General features: G+C 37.9%; 1 protein-coding gene across 1 annotated transcript in view; it reads left to right on the top strand.

Moving 5' to 3' along the window:
• The window catches only part of nrg3b (neuregulin 3b), a 165,843-nt gene that overhangs the window by 125,800 nt on the left and 18,028 nt on the right, over positions 1-22,015 (top strand). Inside the window, exons 4-5 of the mRNA XM_016252171.1 lie at positions 6,963-7,036; positions 17,932-17,961. Of these exons, the coding sequence (XP_016107657.1) occupies positions 6,963-7,036; positions 17,932-17,961 (104 nt within the window). The remainder of the gene's footprint in view (positions 1-6,962; positions 7,037-17,931; positions 17,962-22,015) is intronic.

Raw genomic sequence — 22,015 nt, 5'->3', positions numbered from 1 at the left:
AAAATCCAACGCCCGAAGCGCTTGTGTTCCGTCACGCAAGAGGAAGCACAGTGCCTCTGAACACCAGGTTTGTTAACGTTGCCTGAGAAATGCTTTCTGATCGGCAGACTTGCCTCATTGCTACTTAAAAATTTGAAGTTTTTTATTATCATACACCTTGATGAATTGGCGAATAATCAGTTTTTTCCTCGATATGTTTGCTTGGTCTTCAGGCCTTCACAAGAGCTGCTAATTAATGCACCAGATGCTTAAAAGTGCTGATTTGGCCTGTCTAATTGTCTAACATACTTCCCAGCCAAGCAAAGGGGGAATACCTATAGTACATTTCCAGGAAAATTTATAAAAAAATTAAAAAACTCAAAACTCAGCTCAGACAGACGGGTTTCCCCTGAGTGATCTTACATCTGCTTGTCTTATTCTGTACAGGCATTATCAGCCAAGCAGCAGCCACATGAAAGAATACAAGCATTTCCGTGTTGTTAATATTCCTGACTGAACCGAGATGCATCTCGTCCAGCCACAGGATATTTTCTGCATATGCTGCAACATCGCAAGCTGTACAGTGGTGGGGGTGTTTAAGTTGAAACCATGTTCCCCAGACCTTTTGCTCCCTGCCTGCCACCCCAGGTTAGAGCATGTCACTTTTGTTCAGACGTGCCAGCGGTGGTTTGCCTCTGTGAATATCACTCATGGGGATGTGAAGACGCCTGCTTGTGCCTTGTGAAAGAGGGAGCTGTCACTAAACGAAGGCAAACTTTGAGGATACTTCAGGGAGTAACAGAGACCTAAAATGGCATGGTTCTTGTTGATACAATAAACATATGCCACGCACTTGAAGATTAAATGACGGCTGCGGCAAGTTTGAGCCCTTCAGCTTTAACAAGTTAAATATGATTAAATAACAACTCTGTCATCAACACTAGAAACAGGCTGACACTATAAATTAGCAGCCACCTGTGAATTCCTGGCCTTGTTAGCATTCTGTGATGCCTAAAAGAGTTTAGATTAGCATATACTCTATACAACCTGTAATTTCATTGAAAGCTTCCTTAGGGATGCGTGGCCTGCTTGAAGATATAGTTTCGTATTTGTGTATTGAGAGAAAACACAGTGAAAAACAATATTGACTCAATATTGAGCAAATGTAATTCTGTTATTCCAGTTTCAAGTAAAGAGACGTCCGTCACACAGATAAGGTGGCTGCAGATAAAGCATTTGTTTTTGTCTTGAAGAAAAAAAAATATAACAAGTGCATTTAATTAGGACCTCAATATGGTCAATACAGCCTCAGGCACTAAAATTTCTATGAAATCTTGATTAGCGTCTTACGATAACAACCTTAATAACTAGATTGAATTAAGATCAATTTTGCTCTGTTCCTATGGAGAAAAAGTGTATTCAGGAACAGCTAACCTGTAATGAGTTGTCAATCAAATGCATTGATTTTTAGAGAGATGCACCTAAAACTCTGAATCCGTGGAACGTTTTTCCTTTGCAGGGCGTTAATGGAGCCTCTGAGGCTTCTTAGCAACATTTACCATCTCGTTGGCAACAATGCCCATCGCCCTTATTTTCACATGCATTTCTGTGGTTGCATCGAATCCAGTGGGCACTAAGCCCACAAATACATCAAGTTACCATGGTGAACATTACCACAGAGATGCAGAACCTATGCACGTCTCATCAGCACGTTGATTCCATCAGTGTCCACCTCTATCCTTACCTGCAGTGGAATAGCAAATTAAATAAAATGGCATGATGAATACATCAAAGCAGCTTGATTAAAAAGGAAAGGATTAACCTGAGTCTATATATAAAGACTGAGGAATGATGGGAAAGACAATATCGCAATTTAACGGAATTACACTTATTGCCCTGACTGCAGAAGGGCTATGTAAATGATATTAAGGAGGATAAGCTTTTAAACACCTCTGAGACAGACTGCCGCTCTCACAGCTTCATTGGATTATCTCGCCATATCTGATGAAAAATTAGATATTCATGCTTTCATTGTAAAGAGACAGACACTTGCAGTTCAGTTTCGGTGTCTTTGCACATGTGCCGGCTTCCGTCATCATGATGTGGTGTGTAAGTGAGATGATCCTTGTGAACATATGCGCACTTTCACGCCAGAACGCACCGACACCTACCTGAACAATCCATCACCATTGACCTAAAAACAATCGCAGAATGTGATGCGTGTCAAAACGTTATTTAGTTCCCATTGACACCTGTGTGATCGCTAGTCTGACAGGAAAAGTTCAGTGTTGTGTGAGCAATGGGAACAGAGCCCTGCTTTATTTACCCAACTGTGACAGCCCTTTTATCAGAGCCTCACGGAATAGCACCTGTGTGTGTGTCAGAGCTGTGAAGTCACATGTGAAGATGGCCATCGATGTCTCTAACTTATTTCTCTCCCTCCTTCCATGTGCCCTTCAGACGGTCGCTGATCCTCACGCTGGTAGATAGACTCCACACAAACTGTTTTGTGATACAATGCTGTGCTTCCTCTTATCTCTAACCAGTGCTCTGCCATGACAATGCCGTCGTCAGGAGAACTCCCGGTTGAGTATTTGCGCTTCCACAAGTAAAAGCTTAGGGGGACTTATCTACTCATGCGTGATTACCATTTTAATAGGTTTATTTTCAAGTCGAGCTTTTGTGGTTTAAAGAGCATGTGAAAAGTAGAAAAACCCTTAGTTTAACAAAGCTCAGGGTAAATGTATGGCTCCTGAAAGAAGATACATTTATTCTTTACTGTCTTGTTTGTTTCTATACATGCAGTATTTCATATGTGGGGTTTTATCCAACTATGGGCACTTTTATTGCCCTGTCGAATGTTAAAACACATTTTCACACTCTCAAGATAGCTTTCTTAGTTCTTTTTTGCCCTGAAATCATGAATGTTTAATGTGATCGAAATGGTGGTGGAAATTACTTTTTTTGTGTGTGTGTGGGGGGCACATCAATAAACAAAATCAATTAACTATTTGATTGAAAAATATTATTTAAAATGACTACAGTTTAATACTATTTTCATTGTTATGCTTTACATTATAGCGTTATATATAAAACAATATATATGTAATATTATGTATACATTTATATATATATATATATATAATATTACATATATATTATTTTTATATACAGCGCTAAAATATAATGGATATAATGCATAATGGTTATAATATTATAATACCAACATTTCTCAATGTTTGGAGTGGTGGAAATGATGCGACTGTAGAAGAGTCGTGGTATTTGAATTCATTGTTTAAATATTAGAATAATTGATTTTCACACAATAATGGATATGGTTTATGTTTATTTTAATATTTGCTTAGATTATCATAATTTAATATGAAATAATTCATTTTTATGATGCATAGTTTCAGAGTTTAATTTTGCAAGTCTGGGTCTGGGACAAGGGTAAAACAATAAAAGTTCTACATAAATGGCATTTGAAAAGTACCTAAATTAACTAATGAAGATATGGTATATATATATATATATATAAAAAGCTTGTAAACTGTTAATTTGAACAGATGTCAACCCCTGGGACATAAACTTGAAAAAAAAACACTTGTTAAAGAGATAGGGAACTGGGCCGCCTTGTTTGTGTACTGAATTTGATAAGCGAGATTGTCTCGCAAACAAACATCCTGAATGGTGAAGCAGGCATCAGTCAATGTCATTCAACAAATAAAATCATTCTGTTGCAATGCCCACTTTCCACCTCCCATTCCGCAAACCCAGACAGATACATATGAATATGTATTGGCTGTGTGATAATAGAGAAGCCAGGTTTTTCTTAAACAGCACTTTTTTTGACAGGGATGCTGGGTAAGGAACAATTGAACAGAGATTGTTTCCAATACTTGCCTTATTTTAGCCTCCCTATCCATCAATAATACTAGAGAATGTCAGAATCTGATTGCACCTTATTTATGGAGGAAAGTTGTCACAGGATCTTGAGGAGGGATGACAATATCTTTGTGTAAATGTGTGTTTGTACAGTATGTGGGTGTGTGAATGTGGGTAGTATATGCAGCTCCCACATGCAAGCCACAAGCTCAGTCTGTTATGTGGGAGCTGTTTGACAGGGAGGAAAAGAATACCACCACGCACATCCCACTCGCAGACACACTTTTCTGCACAAACAAGCTCACCTGTTTATTCCAACTTACATCCACATACTTTCAAAGCTGAAGTGTATTTTCTACGACACCAGAATCACCAAATGCTACTGCAAAATAATGATTGTTTTCAAAGAAGTTTCCCTTAAGAAACTCTGCTCATCTGTTATTAGGCAGGAAAGTGAGTGCCCCGCCTCTTAACTCATGCCATTGGCTAAGCCACTGTTGCTGCGCGAGGCTGGTCGGAATGCTCAAACAAACAGAGCAATGTTTTGATAGGGCCACAGAGACACAGTGTTTACACTTTTCAGGGAAATCGCCCCACTAATGGCTTACTTTTAGTCGTCTCTGCATATTAAGCTGGGACGAGAGTATTTTAACATTAAAAAAATTACACACTTCAGCTTTAATTAACAAGCTGGGCGGTAGTCAAATGCGAGTCCTGCTCATTGCCTTGGCCTCCTTCGGGGAAGATAAATCCTTTCTCTCCTTTTCTCTATAGCTGTAATTTAACCAACGGGGGGCACGATCATTGATGCCAAGCAACATGTCCTTGAATGATAATGAAAAGCCATGAAGCAGATCCAGAAATTCTAGTTTACAATGTTGTTTACTCTGTAGGCACCTCGAATGTCATAAACACATGCGCACACATTGATTTTCCTTTCCTTCGATACCAAGAAAACAATGATGCATGAAATCATTTCTCGGTTTGTTTTCTTGGCATACGCCTAAAAGCTCTACTTTATCGTCTAACAAAAAAGGGGAGAAAGGGGAGAAACAAACAAATAGGCTGCCGACAGTCACGGCCGTCATTCTGCCGTCAACACACGAGTTGGTGTTAACTAGATGGTGAGCTAACAGAGTGCAAGGGAGCAGGAGATGAGACCGCACTTCATGCTCCTCGCCTGTTTCTGTGACTGTAATTATAGTCTAACCATGTTTTTCCCTCTTTGCAGTCATTTTACAGACTCTTCCCTGTTTCTTTCAGCAAACCTCAGTCACGCTTCTCCAAGCCAGACACACAGACAGGACTGAGTCTAGGCAGCTGTCACACACACACTGCAGACGAAGCCAGATGAAGCAACATCAAGATCCTTCTGCTAAGGATTTATTTGATGCTTCTCAGCCTGTATGCTTGTTGTTTCCTTTTGTGAAGCGTCATTATCATGGTATGCCTCGTCAAAATTATGTTAGCGTTGCACAGGAGAGAAGTGATCACAGAGGCAGATCTCAGAATTGGGCAATTTTCTGGTAAACGTGCTGAATAAAAGGCGCAATGCTGCTGGTAAATGGAAATGAGTCTGTGTTTGTAGCATCTGAAGTGTGTCGCATATGTATTTGTGCATGGGAAAACTACAGTTGTTGGGGCAAGACTTAAAAAAAGCGAGGAAAGGTTGAGAGAAATGGAGAGAGCGATTAGAAGATGTCTGAAATGCTTTAGCTGGAGGGCAGCTGGTGTTTTCTGTGGTTCTTCTACACAGATTCAGAACACATTGTTATTTTTGGAAGAAGTCCCCTGTTTCACATAGATCTCACAGTAAGAGTCTAGTCAAATGCCTTCGTCTTTTTCCATACAGTCCCATAGCTCAGTGGGGATGTGACATAAATGTCAAGATTGTGTTATCTGTGCGAGTGCAGGCACCACTGAGCTCTGGACAGACCCGCCCTGTTATCCCTATTTTTCTTCTTCTTTCTTGTCCCTATCACCCCTCCCTCTTTTACTTCCTCGTCCTTTTCTGCATGGGGCTAATTTATAACATTTCTGGATATTCTGATTTCTAATGCTAAGTCAATCTCTCTGTGAAAATGACATGATGGATGGACACGTGGACGCGGTATTATAAATGCCACATCTGTATTGTAAATGGGTTGGCATGACATGTCAAGCAGCGACAGGGGTGCCCTGCAGTGTGACATGCTCCTTCTAGAACTATTTTAAACATTTTCTACTAATTAGATAATGCTGTTTTTATGACTTATATTAGTTGAGAGATTGCATAGGATATTTGGACTCTTAAAAATGTATTTGTCACAACACAGGACTGTTTAAAGAGTTAGATCACCCCAAAATGAAAATTATGTCATAATTTATCACACTACATAAAAAAGATACTTTGAAATGTTTTTTTCCCTCCATACAATGAACGTATAATATATATATATATGTACATACTGTATATATCAGGGTCCATTGACTTTTAATGTATAGACAAAAACAACATATCTTCTTTTGTGAGTAAATAATGACAGTATTTTTTTTTTTTTTTGGTCAACTAAACTATGCCTTTAAATGAGCTGCAAAAACAACTAAAAGGTGATTTAAAATAAAAGGGAGACGAAAAGATAGCATGATGAAATGTAAACTATGCCTGAAATATACACGAAAATGTTTGGGTCTCACCAAGGCTTCATTTATTTTAAAATATTAAAAATACAGTAATACTGTGAAATATTGTTACAACTGTTTCTAATTTAATGTATAGTGAAGCCATGATGTCAACGCTAAATTTTCAGCAGCCATTACTCTAGTATTCAGTGTCAAATGATCCTTCAGAAATCACTCGAATATGCTGATTTAGTACTGAAAAACATATCCTATGATTAGCAATATGGAAACAGGTGTGCTGCTTAATATTTTCATTGAAACAGTGATTTTGTTTTTCAGAATTCTCTGAATAAAACACCATTTGTTTTGAAATAGAGATCTATGTTACAAATGTCTTTAACTTTGTCTAATAAAATAAGAACATCCTCTAACCTAAAATATTGATGACACCCAGATCATTTATATTTCTGCACTGAAATGTTTTTCTTCCTTTGCAGGTGTAAAGAGGGTTACCGTGGACTTCGTTGTGACCAGTTTGTCCCGAAGACAGACTCCATCTTATCTGACCCAAGTATGTATTTTTGTCACTGTATGTTTTCTTCGAAGGAAAATATGAGGGAATCTTTTTAATATCATGGAATACATGGAAAAATGAATGTGGTTTGGAGAAACACAAAGTTATTGAGTTATTTCCATTCCTACTAGCATGAACAAAACAAAGCCCTTCGCAACAAAATGCTTCATGATACAGCAAAGCAAAGATGAGAGAACATAATTTACTTGTTGTTTACTTGCTTTCCAGTCTTAGTTTTAGAAGTTTCCTGCCTCTCTAGCATCAGGTGAGTCTCTTAGCCTCCAGGGCTGAGAGTTCTCTGCCATTTTCTCAGAACCGGGTATTGCTTAAGTAGTTAATTATACCTCTCGCTCTAAGTGCTGAAATTGCCGTCACCCTACAATGCCACACTCTCATGAAAAACAGAAAGCATTTGCATATGCTATTTTCTCTATGGGAAAGCTGATCTCTAACTCTGCAAGAGAAGGATTTTGTTTAGCATGACAGATATAGTGTGTAACCCGTTCACTTTCATTGTCCTGTTACACAATGTGATTGCAGATTCTAACAAGGCTCAAAGTAGCTATGAAATGTTATCAAGTGACCATTTTTCATGAAGAGTACATTTCTCCTGCCATTAAGTCCCTGAATGAAAGTTAAAGTCATTAGCAAATTCTGTGCTAGATGAGTGTCTCACAGGTTAAAAAAGGACTGTGGAGCACAAGTAGTCAAAGGGAAGTTCATAGTCACTGAAAAAACTGTCAAAGAGAGATGTTTGCTTTCTCATAGGTTGGTATTGGAGAGATTTATGAAACCTCACAAAGCCTTGATTCATAAAACCTTCTTCCTGTGACTCAACTTTCTGAGAGCTATTATACCGATATGAAAGGAAGTCGAAGCCAAGGAAGGAGAAAGCGGAGAAAAGAGCTGTCCAGCGCACCGATGAATCTGCAGCGAGGCTGTTTCTCAGAATGGCTTGCGTTGTATGAATTGTCTAGCTTTTGGGGAGTGATCTTTTACAGCGTGTGAGACAGCAACCTAAACTCCCATTTAGTGCACTTTGAGTTGCTGACCCCACTGAGTGGCTGGTAATGGGATCTTTCTGTAGCCTTTCTGCCAAGGCCCTCTTTGCGTCCCTGATGCTTCTCTTTCATATCTGATTTTCTCAATGACAGCATTCATATCCCTGCTATCCATCATGCCCTGAGATGGAGCCCTCATCTCTAGCAGTGCCATCATCTTCTTCACGGATACACCTACACAATCCTGCTGGTATTGCCTCCTCCACCCTCCTGTTGACACCGTTTAGCATTAAAGCAATTTTAGGCCAGTGCTATGGCAAATCTGCTAAATGTAGGTGAAGTTTTCAGCATCTATAGTTTTTGTTTTTGGTTTTTTTTATCCATCTATACAACATTGATAGAGATGAACCAGTTAATCCAGATTATGCTTGAATTACAATCCATTCCTGCCATGAAAACAAACACAACAGGCTTTGGAGTGGCCCGCATGAGGAGCAATCACAGTGCTCAATATTATGTTTTCAATCTATCTTTATTCCACCCTGTAGAGGCCATTGTTTGTTTTTCCTCATTCCTAGTTTGAGCCTGATGTGTATGGCCCAGTGCATCTTTATTCACTTAACCCACCAAATGAGCCACAAATCACCCCCTGGGGGCGGCTTGGCTTTATCTGCCACCTAGTCTTTTGTCCCCTGAGCTTTTTCACAGTCTATCTCTGCTCAACACACTAGCACAAATCATCCGTCGACCGTCGTTTTTGTCTCCATATCGACTACCACATAAGAGATGCTCCAAAGAGCCTTGCTTCTGCTTGGCCCTTACATCCCCCAGCTCCCTGCCATAAGAAAACACTGCAGGTCAGTGTCTGCAGAAACCCCACTGCTCAATATGAGGAATTTTCCCTGCACTATATGATAGCAGGTGTTAGAAGAGTAGTTCACCCAAAATTGAAACCATTTTCTCACCTTCATGTTGTTCTAAAGCTGTATGAATTTCTTTCTTCCACAGAACACAAAGGAGAAAATTTGTTTTTATGCTCTTTTGGGGACTGGTGTTTTCAAGCTGTAAAAACATAAAATACATAAAAGTATCATCAAAAGTGGTCTATATGTATCATGCACTTTGCACTATATTTCATTTCTTTTTAAAGCCAAATTATAGCTTTTTGAAAAAGAAAAAAAAAACATGAACATGAACAAACATGAACAAATCAAAAGTTCATGAGCAGTGGTGTAATGTAACGAAGTAATAATACTTCGTTACAGTACTTAAAGGGGTGGTTGATTGCGATTTCAATTTTTTAACATTAGTTAGTGTGTAATGTTGCTGTTTGAGCATAAACAATATCTGCAAAGTTACGAAGCTAAATGTTCAATGCAAACGGAGATATCGTCTTTTAAAATTCTGGCGATTTAATGCCTACAAAAACGGCTGGCAGGGACTACAAGGGGTTACTTCCCGGGTTCGTGACATCACAAACCCAGATAAACCCCGCCCTCGGGAAAAGGCAGCAAAGGGGGCGAGGCCATGCTGCGCTGCTTTAGAGAAGAGGAAGAGAAAACTAGGGGTACACGTAAAAATCTATTCATATATGAATCGCGATTCTGTCTTCTAATGATTCTAATGGATTCACAAGTTTCAAAATCAATGTTCTAAAGCAGCAGTTCTTAATACTGTTCCTCGCGTCCCCCTGCTCTGCACACGCTCTGCATCCCTCTCTCTCTCTCTGTCTCTCTCATTCAGCTCAGCTCCAACAATGAACTGTTCCAATTATACACTTATTTTCACATAGCTATGAGAAACGTTAAACATGGACGCGCGTGCGGTAGGGATGTGCATCTCATGACTGAGGACGATACGATACGCATCTCGATGCATAGCCAACGATGCGATACGATTCACCCCTATTAAGATGCAATGCGATCCGATTTCGATTTGATTCGATTCAACACAATGCGATTCGAAACAATACGATGCAATGGAAAAAATATGATCACTTTTAATGCCTCAAGGCCTGTTTCATAAAACAAGTTTACCAAATAAGCCAGGCTTATTTCAGTTAGTCTGACTCATTGTCAAATGATTTGGTTCCATAAAGCAAATTTAACATAGATCAACTTCAGTCACTGTGGCAACATATGCTAGGAAACTAACCTGGTCTAAAGCAGGTTAACTGTCAGACTAAGCTGAGTTCCTGTAACACTGACCAATAGGAACACTATTATTTGACCTTTTTTTATTACAGTTTCTAGCCAAGCAGAAAGGCTCTCTCTGGTTTTATGACAGCTGTACCTTTGCAGAACAGATAGCAGAACATTAGAACATTACAATCTAAAATTGCTCTTTAAAGCATTAAAATAACTAAATTAAAAGTTAAAATCACTGAATTAAAATGAAAATAAATAATAAAGAAGATGACTTCTAAACTGCTATAAGAAACACACATTAACTCATTTGAGCTTAATAATTAGTACTGAACTAGCTTACATTTGATTTACCAATTACAATAGTCCCTTTACAGTTACCTACTGCTATCATAAAAATACACTTATATGAAGGTTTAAAATTCTACAAAAGGCACATTTAATGTCCAACAACCAATATTTTAACAAAATGTATATTTTACTCAGAATTATTGCGCTCCTATTCGATTGCGCGCCATCTGTTTAGCACGCATGCGCGCAGCTGCGCTCGTTCACTCGCGCAAGCCTCGTCCACTCCTGACAGCAAAATGGATATATTTGCATGACTTTCTAACATTTACAGATGAAAAATATACCTGTGACATGCCAGTTATGCACTGAGGAAAACACAACGTCTCAAATGCATTAAACAGCACGAATATATTTGCTGTTTGCCATGGTGGATCGATTTGATCCATGATCTACATTGCGGGCTGCTTAAGAATAAGCGTGCACAAATTAGTGAGATTGTGTGAATTGAATTTGTCATTTATGGAACCACTTTAGCCCTGATTGATTTGTTAGGTTATTTCAAGTCAGGTTTTGGACTTTAATCACAGTTTTTCTCGGGTCTCCATGGTGTTGTGATGTGTCATATTCAGGCAGCAGCGGTGATGAGAGACAAACAAATATTTAGATCACAGATTACTGGTCACTTTCTAAATAATAAAAGTATAGCACATCCACTAGTAATTATATATAAATAAATCGTTTTTTACCGATGCAAATATGTTTGAAATGATGCATCGCGATACAAATGCCGACTTGTAGCCGATACACACTTTTTAAACCGATGCATCACATTGTTAACTTTTTATGCCGATGCACCGAGCAAATCGGGGAATCCTCCCATCCCTAGCGTGCGGTTGCCATATTGTATTAAAGTTTTAATCAGGATAAAACCGTATATTAAAAGCTAACATAAGCAGTAGCATTTACAAATAACAGCATATTTAAAAGTATGAGACAACAACAAACAAAAAACATAGGCCTACCATTAAAAGCCGTGCTTGCAGTTTCTGCAAGATCTTCTTCAATAATGTCCTCTGCTTCTCAATCGGGCTCAAACTGATAAGCGATATATTAATGATGCCGTTGTTTACAATACAACCGGAGCGCATGCTGCTGAGGGGAGGGGCGGGACGATTAGACGCGCACTAGAGGCAGTTTAGCCAATCACAACACACTGGGCTAGCTTCAGAGCCCATCACCTATTTCTGAGGGCGGGGCTTCATAAAAACAGAAAAAGATCAGCCCGTTTCTCAGAAAAGGGACAAAGCTGTTTGGAATAAAGGTAAATTATGTGAAAAAGAATGTGTTTATTTAAAAACAAAGCATTAACACATGTTAGACTGCACCCCATGAACCACCCCTTTAAGTATTTTTGGGAGCATCTGCACTTTACTTGAATTTTTATATTTAAGCCAACTTTCACTTTTACTCCACTACATTTCCTAATTAAAATGTATACTTTTACTCCGATACATTTCCCCAAAGCATATTCGTTACTACAAAATAAAGTCAGAGGAACACAGACTGAAAGAAAGCAGGATTGACGAATCAGTGGTCTAGCGTCTGCAAGTTAGACTCCTAAAAATACCTTTGCTCATGTGCAAACAAGTGCTTGCACAACTGCGGTCGATTTAATTTTCCACTCAAGTCGAGGCTGGGGTGTGCGATATACAGTATATCTTCTGCGATAATATGGTAAGTGTTGTTGTAATGATGTGCGATCTGACATGATCAAGTATGTCACCAAATCACACACAGAGAGTGCTCGCACGTGATTTATTAAAAAAATTCAAGACTTTCTAAATTGTAGACGGCAAAAATACTTCTGTATGCTTTTTATATTTATATTTAATATAGTTAACAATCTACACTGAACAAAATTGTAAATGCAACACTTTTGTTTTTGCCCCCATTTTTCATGTAGATGTATTTACACATGTATTTTGTTTAATGCAAGACATGAATGCATTTAACCTGCATTTACAAATGCATAAATAATGTTTTGATATGTTAAACATAAAACGTTGAATACTGATATTTGAAATGATTTAAAACATGAAAAAAATAAAAAAAAATAAAAAAGAAAAGAAAAAGCCGAAATTTGAAATTAAAACCGCCAGCAGGTGGCAGCAAATCCCTCTTAATAAGTGAGTCATTACGATTGAACCGAATCATTTAAACGTTTGATTCATTCAAGAACGAAACACCGTCATGTTGCTCAGAGACACAAAACAGCTCTGTGGCTTTGTTTGCAATTATTTTTGTTGGCGAAATAGAGAAAAAACAAGCAATATGGTGTCTAAAACGTAAATCTCTTAATTAACTTATTGTTTATTGAATTCAATGTCACATTTGTAATCATGGTAATTTTTGGAGAAAAACGGCACTCTTCGTGTGAAATTGAATAACTATATGAAGTGGTATAAATATATAAATTTTCTGCCATCATGTCTTGAATTTGTGATCATTCTAAATGCATTTTAATTGACTGAATCATGCATTGAAAGACAACACACTAAATGCGCTCACGCACTAGTCTAGACTTCACGTAATGTATGCGTGCGCTCTGTAGGGATGTTTTGAATGGTTTTTGCAAAATACTCTATAATGTCAAATCGCACATCGTTAAAACAGCAATTACGATATTATCGCAGACAATATATATCGCACACCCCTACACAGGCCACAATCAACAACCTGATCAACTCTATGCGAAGGAGATGTGTTGCACTGCGCGAGGCAAATGGTGGTCACACCAGATACTGACTGGTTTTCGGACCCCCCCTCTAATCAGCATCTTGATATGCCACACCTGTGAGGTGGATGGATTATCTCGGCAAAGGAGAAGTGCTCACCTACACAGATTTAGACAGATTTGTGAACAATATTTGAGAGAAATAGGCCTTTTGTGAAAAAGTCTTAGATCTTTGAGTTCAGCTCATGAAAAATGGGGGCAAAAACAAAAGTGTTGCGTTTATAATTTTGTTCAGTGTATATCACACAAAGAGTGCTGTTTTTCCCCAGATATCAGCATAACAAATTTAATAATAATTTTATACAAGTTTAATAAAGCATTACGTGGCTTACATTTTAGACACAATTATTGCCTGTTTTTGCTCTATTTTACCAATTAAAATAGTTCCAAACAAAGATCACAGCACTGTTTTGCATCTCTGAACAATGGACAGTGTTTACTTTTTGAATGAATCAGCTTTTTGAACGAATCGGTTGAATAAATGATTCAGTTATTTACTCATTAACACAGTCAAATTCTTTGTTCCTGAATGAATCAGTCGTTTGAATGAATCGGTTGAATCTCAATGACTCACTCATTAACAGTCACTTGCTCTCACCTACTGGTGGTTTTAATCTCACATTTCGACTATTTTTTTCATGTTTTAAATTATTTCAAATATCAGTATTCAATGTTTTATGTTTAAAACAAAACATTAGGCCTATTTATGCATCTGTAACTGCAGGTTAAATGCATCCATGTCCCCTCTGAGCTACATTGAACTGTGTAAATACTAGGGGTGACCCCGAATAGTCAAAGATTCGATGTTTCCATAGGAGGAGCCTGATTTGACTACCAATCTCACATTCGAATATTCACAGAGGTGTTATGATCATGCCATTGGCTATATGGGGGTGCTCAAATGTCTGATTTTACATAGAACTACTGGTTTTCTCCCAATAAGTTAATACACAGCCTATTAAAATAATGCTGTAAATAAGAATCTGAAAAGAAAGAAGCTTCAAATAAATATTTTAACGTGCATGAATAAATCCAACCACCCCTATAGATTTAAGTTTCACTTTCCATAATCCGTGACCGACAGAGGAGCATCTTGGTGGCAGGGATTTAAAACTTTAACAAAACTCAAATTGACATAGACAGAGTGAAAGATCGGATTTTTTCGATCAGGTAGGGTACAAGTGATTTCAAAACATTTCAGCCGGTTTATATATATTGTGTATATATTATTTATCTCGTATAAGATGCATTTGTTGCAGATAGCCTATAAATCGTAATATTAACGTTATGTTGTAAAAATAATGAAGCGTATTCTATAGGAGATAAATGATGAGTTAAATCCCATTGATTAAAAACCTGCTATCAAATGCTTCATTCTACTGGTCATCTTCAATGCACGCAGCTCAAAACATAAATGCAGAACATTAATAACTACTGTCATATACATAGCATTATAATGAGAACACTGTTATAATAAAATATTGTGATTTTTTTTAGTTTAGTTGCCGTGTTTCTGCACGTTGTTGCGTGAAGAACGCGTCCACAAAAGGAGTTCATTCAGAGCCGCGCAGACACGTTCGTGTATTCGAGGCATTTTGTGCAGATAGCCTAGAAGTCGTAATATTAACCTTATGTTGTATAAATAACGAAGCGTATTCTATATGAGATAATTGATGAGTCAAATCCCATCGATTAAAAACCTGCTGCTTCATTCTACTGGTCATCGCGCGCAGCTCAAAACTGAAATGCAAAACATTAATAACTATTATACATAACGTTATAATGAGAGCACTATTGTAAAAAATGTGAATACTTAGGTTTTCGCTGACGTTTAATGCTAACTATCTTTTAATCAAAACATAAAACATTATTTACCCCATTTGTATCTGCAAGGCTTCCGTTACACATTTTCCCTGTGTGTTTTTATGTAATTATGACTGTCGAATGTCTGACTTAACTCTTGGTAATGTATTTTGCCCTGCCCCCAAAACATATGATTCGACTATCAGTCGAATATCGGCAAGATTAGAAAATTCCGATTCGACTATGAAAATCCTTAGTTGGGGACACCCCTAGTAAATACATCTAAATATCACTTCAGATGCAGATTCCAGAAATGTTTTCTTATGTTGGAATGAAAGACACTAAGTACCGGATGAAGTGCTTCTTATTATTACCCAAAGATACAAAATGGAAGAAAGAGTTAAAACTAAACACAAACTTGCTACTCAGTATGAACATTTTTAATGTATATTTATTTGCTCCTTTTCCATTTTGCATTTAATTGTACTTTTACTTTCAATACTTAAGTACATTTAATAAAATAAAAAAAAATACTTTTCATACTTAAGTACAATAGATATCACATACTTTAAAACTTTTACTCAAGTAATATTCTAAATGGTGACTTCAACTTCTACGGAGTCATTTTCTGGTAAGATATCTGTACTTTTACTTGAGTATGGCTTTCAGATACTTTATACACCACTGTTCATGAGACAAGTAGTGTTGTCCAATTCACAAATCTACTCTTTTAAATCAAACTAAAATTATCTAAATTATTTTATCATGAATTTTACTTGTTTGGTTTTCAAGTTCAGATGCAATAATCTGTTTGTAGCAGTTAAAGGCTTGTAGCAGAGGGGAAAATGTTCAATGCAGTGTTTTAGGCAAAAAGTATGTCTTTAGAAGACAAGAAATATAGTGCACCAGTCATATGAACCACTTTTATGAAGGCTTTTGAAGGTTTAACTCCTTTTATTGCAATTGCACAAACAAGAGTAGCCAGCATAGTCTTCAGAAACGATTTTTTTGTAAGTGATGACAGAATATTCATTTTTGCGTGGAAGGTGTTTGGTAAGTGAAGCCGTTTTCCAAGCTGTGGATCAACCGGGGGTTCAGCCGGTGACTCAAGGGAGACGGATTTCACGACTGGCTTGCTCAGGGGACAGCGGCCCCTCTCATTTAGGTCTTTATCTCTCAAGCATTAGGCTATGTAAGTAAGCCGCACAAAGGAGCTTTCGCCTATTGCTCCAACTAACGGAAGGATTAAGGATTTGATTCATTTTTGCAGTTCTCTCACTCAGTCTCTGAGCGACTGATGTTGATGCAGTGCGCTGGGTCCCATCTCTCTTTCGACGGCATAAATGTCTCCCAAGGGTGACGGGACAACGGATGGAAGGCTGTGGTTTATGGGATCAGTACATCAGGACCTTGCTGCCAGGATTCGAGGAATGCATGCATATCCGTGCTTAATGACTTTGTGTGTGTGGCTCATGACAGCACAGCGATTATGACTGGATGAATGTGGCAGTTATTGTGGGCAATCAGAGGCAGCCGCAGCATGAAAGGGCCAAGCAATGCTGGCAGTAGGGATACGACAGAACTGGATCGTCGCCTGGGCCTTTTGTCTCACAGAGCCATGTTGTGTTTTTTAAAAATCTCACCCGATCCCACAAAACACTGCGAATTCAAAAGGCCCAGAGGAGGGACAGTGTGTTAAAATCTCGGGTAGGAGTATTACCAACAATTCTGCTTACATTAGCATTTAAAACAGCCTTTAAGCGATTCCTCATACTTCATTGTGTCTGCGCTATGGTGCTGCTACCAGTAAACAAGGGTTCTGTCCTTATTCACCACGGATTTAAATCATGTGCAGGAAGCAGGAATTGGCTAAAACTACCATTCCTTGCATTCTCATTAAGAACTGCTGCACAACCTCTTCGAGAGGAAAAAATAGACATTTCGGATCATTATTTTCCCACAGATAATGTTTAAATTGCCGCATGAATATATGCAAAAACACGGCGTTGAAAAATTGACAGAACGATTTCATCATTTGACAGAACGATTTCTGTCACTGTGTTTGATTTCTGTTTTTCCCCTCTAAGTATGTCCACTACAATAATCTTTCTCGGGCAAGCCGCAGTCTATTTAAAAACCTTAGACCACCTCTGTCAGAAAAGCAATTAAGTGTGAGGGTTTCATTTTAATTTAAATGAGGTTATATTACAGTAGCATGAAAAGGGGACTATTCAAATGAAAAGGGCATGAGTGTTCTTCTCTTTATCAGGACCAGCAGTTCTGAGGCTTCAGTGGGATAGAGAAGAGAGAGAAAGAGAGGGAGTGACTGCATTTAGAAAGGCGATTTGCTTGTGCCATGCTCTGCTGGAGAACACTCCCTTAAAGAGGAGGCATATTGGTTGAAGCCTTCAGCTGAATTAATAAAATTTTGCAACTAGAAAAGACAATTATAAGCATCTCCTGGGCATTACAGTTGACAGAGGCATTTCTAAAGCCCGTCTCTGACAAAATCCAGCTTCTCTAGGGGAGCCTATCTTTTCTACAGGCAACTAACAGGCCTTTATGTGCTTTCGATTATAAACTGCTTCACCCTCTTCAATATCACGGCTGCTCGTATCTTGGGTAATCAAGAGAAAGCTATTTTTGCTGCCGAAACGATGCCGCTACAGAATCTTTTCTCTTTCTGAACAATGAGCAGTTTTAGTTGACACAAAACTCGCTTGCTTTTTATTCTCGGTTATTATCTGGGTGATTTAATATGTCTTTGTTTGTGGAAATCTGTATGATAACATTTCTCCTTGTTTCTGTCTTTCTCTCCATCTGTTTAACCACTTTTCTCTTTGTTATTTCTCCCTGAAGCAGCAGATGAGCTGGGCATTGAGTTTATGGGTAAGGAAATTAATTTTTTTTATTATTTCTTTAACCCCTTTTCTTTTCTCTCTCATTAACATGTGCACAGAAGTGCTTGATATTAGATTATTTTGGAATTCTGTAGGTGTGACATTCTGTGCCCCATCTTATATATAAAGTTTTAAATGAAGTCTCTTATGCTCATCAAGGCTGTAATTATTTAATCAAAAAATACAGAAAAAAGTAATATTGTGAAGTAATGTTTCAATTTATAATATTGGATTCCTATTTTAAAATACTTTAAAATATTATTTATTTATTTTTAATGACCCCACACTTTTGAATAGTACATTTACATTTACATTTAGTCATTTAGCAGATGCTTTTATCCAAAGCGACTTACAAATTATTTTGTTTTTGTTATTTTAAATTGCAACGGGGCTGGCTCCAGGCATGGGCAGGGGTGGGCTGAGCCCACCCAAATGACTGTCTTGCCCACCCAATCAAAATCAGATAAAGATTGCATTATTTATTTATTTATTGTGCAGTGATTAAAACCAATCTGAAGCAGACTGTGTTTTGAGAAGTATAAGATATACAGTGGGTACGGAAAGTATTCAGACCCCCTTAAATTTTTCACTCTTTGTTATATTGCAGCCATTTGCTAAAATCATTTAAGTTCATTTTTTTTCCTCATTAATGTACACACAGCACCCCATATTGACAGAAAAACACAGCATTGTTGACATTTTTGCAGATTTATTAAAGAAAAACTGAAATATCACATGGTCTTAAGTATTCAGACCCTTTGCTCAGTTTTTAGTAGAAGCACCCTTTTGATCTAATACAGCTATGAGTCTTTTTGGGAAAGATGCAATAAGTTTTTCACACCTGGATTTGGGGATCCTCTGTCATTCCTCCTTGCAGATCCTCTCCAGTTTTGTCAGGTTGGATGGTAAACGTTGGTGGACAGCCATTTTTAGGTCTCTCCAGAGATGCTCAATTGGGTTTAAGTCAGGGCTCTGGCTGGGCCATTCAAGAACAGTCACAGAGTTGTTGTGAAGCCACTCCTTCGTTATTTTAGCTGTGTGCTTAGGGTCATTGTCTTGTTGGAAGGTAAACCTTCGGCCTAGTCTGAGGTCCTGAGCACTCTGGAGAAGGTTTTCGTTTAGGATATCCCTGTACTTGGCCGCATTCATCTTTCCCTTGATTGCAACCAGTCGTCCTGTCCCTGCAGCTGAAAAACACCCCCACAGCATGATGCTGCCACCACCATGCTTCACTGTTGGGACTGTATTGGACAGGTGATGAGCAGTGCCTGGTCTTCTCCACACATATTGCTTAGAATTAAGGCCAAAAAGTTCTATCTTGGTCTCATCAGACCAGATAATCTTATTTCTCACCATCTTGGAGTCCTTCAGGTGTTTTTTCATGTGTCTTGCACTGAGGAGAGGCTTCCGTCGGGCCACTCTGCCATAAAGCCCCGACTGGTGGAGGGCTGCAGTGATGGTTGACTTTCTACAACTTTCTCCCATCTCCCGACTGCATCTCTGGCGCTCAGCCACAGTGATCTTTGGGTTCTTCTTTACCTCTCTCACCAAGGCTCTTCTCCCCCGATAGCTCAGTTTGGCCGGACGGCCAGCTCTAGGAAGGGTTCTGGTCGTCCGAAACGTCTTCCATTTAAGGATTATGGAGGCCACTGTGCTCTTAGGAACCTTAAGTGCAGCAGCATTTTTTTTGTAACCTTGGCCAGATCTGTGCCTTTCCACAATTCTGTCTCTGAGCTCTTCGGGCAGTTCCTTTGACCTCATGATTCTCTTTTGCTCTGACATGCACTGTGAGCTGTAAGGTCTTATATAGACAGGGGTGTGGGTTTCCTAATCAAGTCCAATCAGTATAATCAAACACAGCTGGACTCAAATGAAGGTGTAGAACCATCTCAAGGATGCTCAGAAGAAATGGACAGCACCTGAGTTAAATATATGAGTGTCACAGCAAAGGGTCTGAATACTTAGGACCATGTGATATTTCAGTTTTTCTTTTTTAATAAATCTCCAAAAATGTCAACAATTCTGTGTTTTTCTGTCAATATGTGTGTACATTAATGAGGAAAAAAAATTAACTTAAATGATTTTAGCAAATGGCTGCAATATAACAAAGAGTGAAAAATTTAAGGGGGTCTGAATACTTTCCGTACCCACTGTATATGGAGACTGCTGCCCCAACAATCATAAAATAACACCAGAAAATAGCAGCGTTTTTCTTTTATTAGCTGAATGCAAAGCGCGCTGAATTCAAGCGGCTTCAGTCTGTTGCAGAAAAGCAGAGGCTGACAGCGAGCGAAAACAGGCAGAAATATTTGTGCGCTATCACGGGGAGTTTGCAAGTTACAAGGAGTTTAATACATGAATACGTATCATAGCCTATCACTGAAATTACCTGAGCAGTTGAATTAATGTTCTATAATAACCCGCTCATTCAATAATGTGCATTCATTGCATGGACGGGGCAAGATAAGCGTTTAAATGTATGTAGGCTAAACAGTTCAGTTGAACGCTTACCCCTTTTGGCTTGCTGTTAATGCTGAAAGTAAGAATGAAAACTGAAAGTAAACATTGAAATAAGATCTTGTGCGATGAAAGGTGCATTTGTCGTTACTATAACAACAGCAACTATAATATCCAGTGAAGCAAACTATTCGACTTTTTTGTGAAATTCCACCGCTTTGAATTGAAAGTAGGTCTGTCATTTACGTGATTCGTGTAATTCATAATTATTGTCAATATTGACATAATTATTGACGACAATAGCATTGTTCTGTTTTGCGTTTTCAACATTAGGAATACAATTAAAATTGAATGGGTGAATATTTTAAAATAAAAAACATTATTTGCCGTTCAGATTGATTATTTAAAAAAAATCGTATTCTTGTTCTTTTACTACTCTTTTGTCTTCTTTGAATTTATTCCACTAAATCCATTTAAACCCTTTATTTATTTAGTTCCTTTACCATTACCATAGTGGTTTGGTCTTTATATTTTCTTCAAAACAATGGTCCCCCCAGTGTTCTAGACATGATTATGGCCTTTTTTTTGGTATAAATAAAAAAGTTAGTTACATTTACATTTAGTCATTTGGCAGATGCTTTTATTCAAAGCGGCTTACAGTAGGGCTGTCATATAGGCCTACGTGCATTTTTACATTTTTTTTTTACATTTTTAGTTGAAAATAATCACCAGTGTGGAAACCATGACACTATTCAATAAAGAAAAAATGTTGTAAAAATGCATGATATTCTCGGCTGGCCATGAAAGTTTTTTTTTCAGTATACATATAATATAGTTAATATATTTAATGTAGCAACATCTACAGTATAACCCCCATCACCACAACAACAAAAAAATGCCCACCCAGGATATCTGCCAGCCCACCCTTCTATAGCTGTTAAGAACCGGGTCTGAATAGCAATAATATTTCACAAAGTTACAGTTTATTCAGTATTTTTGATCAAATAGATACAGCCTTGATGAAAATACAAAACTTCTTTAAAAACATTAAATATCTTACTGATCCCAAACTTTTGAATGGCAGTGTATATATAATTTGTAATTATATTTTTAAATATTTTATTTTTATATAATTCGCTGTTAATTTTCTATATAATTTTAAATATTTTAATTTGAATTGAGATGCATTCTTCACACCGCAGAACCATTTAAATGGTTAAAAAAAATTTATGACAGGCTCTTTCTCATATAAATTCCTATAAATTTAAACCTAGCATCTTGAAAATAAACACCCAAAGGCTTCTCCTCTCGTTCTTGACCAGCATTAAAGGGGTCATATGATGCGATTTCAATTTTTCCTTTCTCTTTGGAGTGTTACAAGCTCTTGGTGCATAAAGAAGATCTGTAAAGTTGCAAAGACTAAAGTTTCAAAAAAGAAAGAAGGCGTAACTTTTATTCTCACTGTAGCCATGTCGTGACGGCGCTGTGTGCTACGTTGTGAAAGCGAAACTAATTTGTTTGGTCTTCCAAAAGAGGACAATATCCGCTTTGTCATGCCTAGAGCTGATCTGTGCTGGTCGCTGAGG

The sequence above is a fragment of the Sinocyclocheilus grahami genome, unplaced genomic scaffold (genome assembly GCF_001515645.1).
Source record: "Sinocyclocheilus grahami isolate Dianchi unplaced genomic scaffold, SAMN03320097.WGS_v1.1 scaffold26.1, whole genome shotgun sequence".
NCBI lineage: Eukaryota > Metazoa > Chordata > Actinopteri > Cypriniformes > Cyprinidae > Sinocyclocheilus > Sinocyclocheilus grahami.
This window is presented reverse-complemented; position numbering and strand designations above follow the sequence as displayed.